This window comes from Mandrillus leucophaeus, unplaced genomic scaffold (genome assembly GCF_000951045.1).
Source record: "Mandrillus leucophaeus isolate KB7577 unplaced genomic scaffold, Mleu.le_1.0 Scaffold922, whole genome shotgun sequence".
Classification (NCBI taxonomy): domain Eukaryota; kingdom Metazoa; phylum Chordata; class Mammalia; order Primates; family Cercopithecidae; genus Mandrillus; species Mandrillus leucophaeus.
Window position 1 is genome coordinate 431,091 of NW_012110053.1, and position 3,925 is coordinate 435,015.

Genomic DNA, 3,925 nt, shown 5'->3' on the forward strand with positions numbered 1-3,925 from the left:
CCCGAGACTAGGAGCCCGCCAGGGCTAAGTAGGAGGGATACCCTAGGGACCCTGCAGGGTTTTAGGGTTGGGGTGGATTGGAAATTGTTCATTGCCTTTCAGTTCCGGGACATGGAAGGACACTGAGTCACCAAACGCCGCCATGGGCCGGAAGCCACCGCCCTAGCCTCAGCTGCAATCTAGAGCGCGGCGTATCCCGTGAGCCCACTGGGGACTACGACTCCCGGCATGCTCCGCGGCCGTCGGAATTAACCCTTCAGGGCTGGGGGCCGCGCTGTGCACCGCCCCCTCCCCAGCCACAGACGCGGACCCCGCAGGGTGAGTTTTTGGGGGCTGAGGAGGGCTGCTTTCTTTAAGGTTTAGTGGGGTGTGTGTGAGGTGTGTGTGTATGTGTGTGTGTCTGTGTGTGATGTATTTTGTAAAAATGGGACAGTTTGCAGTAATGAGATTCAGACACTGTTTTGCGAATGGGAGACCCAGCATCAACCCCGGGGCCTAAGTGGAGTCACTGCTATCTTCCTCAGAATGCTACCTAAATCCTTTCCTAATTTCCCCGAGAACAAAAGTAGGCCGCAACCCCTCCCCACTCCCAAACACCCCCCAACTTGGACTCTCTCCCAGTGCCCCCCGCAAGGTTTGTGACCTGGCCCCTGAGTCGGGATTTTTATTATACCCCTGGTAGTGGGATGAATACTCATGGAGGCCATAGGAGTGCCCACATCCTCTTGGATTAGGGAATTTAAGCCTTCTCCCAGAGCCCGCCCTTCTCGGGTGCCACCACAGGGTCCCCACAGGTTCAGCAAGCGCCCTACCTTTTGTTTGTGTTGAATGACAGTGGTCTTGTGGAAGAAGGTTCCTTCCATGGAAGAATGGGTAGCAGATGTTAAACCTGATCTTTGCCCCCACTCCTTCCCCTAAAACAACACTGCGCACTAGGAGACAATGAGGGATGTCACACTCCTGTTTCTATGACTATTCTTCCTTTATACTGTGAATAGTTTCAATTCTTGGCTGGGTGCGGGCTCAGGAACTACAAGTATTAGGGATTATTAGACTGTAGGGTTAACTACCCCTGCTCTTTACAAAGCCATGGTCAGAAAGGAGTGGAGGGGCTGGGCAGATGGGCTGCTTGTTTTTGTCATTGCTCCCAGACCACACTTTAACTTGTTCCAGTTCACACAAGCCTCCCTGACTGCTACCCCTCACCCCACCCTTCGAGAAGACTAAAGCTGCTGGATCACCTGCTTTGCCTCACCAACCCCATCTCAGTGCAAGCATCCGATCCTCACCCTGGAGGTTAACTACCTCTCATTCTGGGCAGTCCCTGGCTTCCTCCCCTGCCCCCAAAGGAAACATTGTTCTTTTCTGGACAGCCTTTGGGGATGAGGGGACAGAGGGAAGAAGACCTTGGGGCAGGAGTCCTGAACCATAGGAGGCCAGGGGAGTGAGGGCAGACGGTTATATCTCTCCTCTACCTCATCCTCGCCACAGCCAACTGGCTCCCTGCCCCTGCCCCCGCCCCTTGACATCCCAGACTCCCTGGCTATTTAAACAGAGATGGGTGCCCCCATCCGCACACTGTCCTTTGGCCACCGGACATCATGCCTCCCAAGAAGGATGTTCCCGTGAAGAAACCAGCAGGGCCCTCCATCTCCAAACCTGCTGCTAAGCCAGCAGCAGCAGCAGCAGGGGCTCCTCCAGCCAAGAGCAAAGCTGAGCCAGCTGTCCCCCAGGCCCCTCAGAAAACCCAGGAGCCTCCAATCGATCTCTCCAAAGTGGTGGTGAGTCTCTGGAAAGTGAAGATAATTGGAGGGGGTGGTTTGAGGGTGAGATACAGCCTAGGGGATTAGGGGGTATCTAGAAGGTAGGGAATCAATGAACCCTGGAATGAGATTGGGGCTTTCCCTTAGTCCCCCATTTGGAAGCATCCAGGCTTATGACTCTGCTGTTGTCTTTGCTGTTCTCTCCCTCTAACCTATAACCATGTGTGTACAGCACATGCACACTCACTTACCCCCTGCTGGAGGCAGGGACTCTTAGATGGGGAACATCTGGGTTCTGAGGATAGTTTCAAGGTGAAGGGAAAAGAGCTGTTGCCTGCCCCTGGCTGGTGATTCAACTCAAAAGGCCTGCAGCTCTGAACTCCAGGAAGGGAGGCTGAAGAGGACAGACTTGTTAGACAATCACAGCTGGGGGCCAGGGGTAAATTTAGCCTTTGTTCAGCCCCCAGTTATGTGAGGGATGCAGGGCTCAGGGCAATGGAGGGAGGGAAACAGGTGGCATGGGATTAACCCTGTTCCCAGGAAACCCTCCCCACTGTAATTCCTCTTCTTGGGATTCTCCCAAGTCCCAGAGCTGGGAATGGGACTGAGGTGGCTGGGCTTCCAGCCTGGTCCCTTTGGGCCCCTCCTCAGAAGTGGCTGCCAGTTGGTTGGGAAGAGTGCTGGAGAGGGACTGAATAAACTGTCATCTCTCCCCACCTGCTTTTTTCTTCCACAGATCGAGTTTAACAAGGACCAGCTGGAGGGTGAGGAGAAGCTGGTCTAAGCCCACTGTCCAGTCCCCAATCCCCTGGTCAGATTCTCTTTCTATTCCACTAACCCCAGTCCCGACCTTGAAACCTCCCATACTAGTCTTCTTTTCCTCCCTTGTTCTGTTCACATAGTTTCTGAAATTCACTTCTGTCTGGGGGTGATGGGAACCCCTAGTCAGTGTCTACACTGACCCTTCCTTATACCTTAGAGTTCAAGGAGGCCTTCGAGCTGTTTGACCGAGTGGGGGATGGCAAGATCCTGTACAGCCAGTGTGGGGACGTGATGAGGGCCCTGGGCCAGAACCCCACCAACGCCGAGGTGCTCAAGGTCCTGGGGAACCCCAAGAGTGATGGTGAGGGGACCCTTGGAACAATTCGGGTTTTTAGTTTTCAAAAGTTGAATGTTGGTAACAAAGAATGAGGTGGATCTCAGGACTTCAAAAACTGTCAAACACAGAAGCAGGAAAATATCCTAAATGCTGAACAGGATGAAAGCATTGTGGTAGGGTTGGGAGCCGGGTCCTATGTGATACTACAGTGACCTCTCCTTCATCTCTCTCCAACCTCCAGAGCTGAAGTCCCGGCGTGTGGACTTTGAAACTTTCCTGCCCATGCTCCAGGCAGTGGCCAAGAACCGGGACCAAGGCACATATGAGGACTACTTGGAGGGGCTTCGTGTGTTTGACAAGGAGGGGGACGGCAAAGTCATGGGAGCAGAGCTCAGACATGTTCTCACCACCCTCGGTGAGGCAGGCAAGGGGGACCAGAACTACTTTAGAGTGGAGAGGGGAATGGGGTGGGCCAGAAAAAAGACTGGCCAGATAAGCAGAGCCAGCAGGAGGATTACTATCCTGCAGGTTGTCGGCAGGAGACTGAGAAGGTCAGAGCTGTGGGGGTAGAATCTGAAGGACTTGCTCTTCCAGAGTCTAAAGTGCCTTCCAGAGGACAGAGGAAAAGGGATGAGGCAGGAAATCTGAATTTTCGTTTTGGAAGAGACGTGTGGGTTGTGTGTTCTGGTACAAGTCTCTTAACCTCCTGGAATTGTTTCCTTGTCAGTCAATACTTTCACTAGTACTAGGGTGAAATGGAAAGCAAGAGGCATCCATGACTAGGGAGGATTCCCTTGAGGACTGAGGCTATGAGAAATCGTCAGGGTGGGAGACTCTAAAGAGTGTGGCCTGGCCAGGTGCGGTGGCTCACGCCTCTAATCCCAGCATTTTGGGAGGCCAAGGCGGGCGGATCACCTGAGCTCAGGAGTTCGAGACCAGCCTGGCCAACAGGGTGAAACCCCATCTCTATTAGTAATACAAAAATTAGGTGGGCATGGTGGCACGTGCCTGTAGTCCCAGCTACCCAGGAGGCTGAGGCAGAAGAATCGCTGGAACCCGGGAG

The 3,925-nt window shown here is 53.7% G+C and overlaps 1 protein-coding gene across 4 annotated transcripts in view; it reads left to right on the forward strand.

The window, feature by feature from the left end:
• Positions 1 to 3,925, forward strand: part of MYL6B (myosin, light chain 6B, alkali, smooth muscle and non-muscle) — a 5,935-nt gene continuing 2,010 nt past the window's right edge. For 2 of the 4 annotated variants that reach the window (XM_011970022.1, XM_011970021.1), the window contains exons 1-5: positions 1 to 318; positions 1,556 to 1,781; positions 2,500 to 2,527; positions 2,743 to 2,886; positions 3,104 to 3,277. In XM_011970022.1, the coding sequence (XP_011825412.1) occupies positions 1,602 to 1,781; positions 2,500 to 2,527; positions 2,743 to 2,886; positions 3,104 to 3,277 (526 nt within the window). In that variant the 5' untranslated portion in view covers positions 1 to 318; positions 1,556 to 1,601. Of the gene's footprint in view, positions 319 to 1,491; positions 1,782 to 2,499; positions 2,528 to 2,742; positions 2,887 to 3,103; positions 3,278 to 3,925 lie in introns of all 4 variants that reach the window. The other 2 variants (XM_011970024.1, XM_011970023.1) reach the window with 2 other exon arrangements.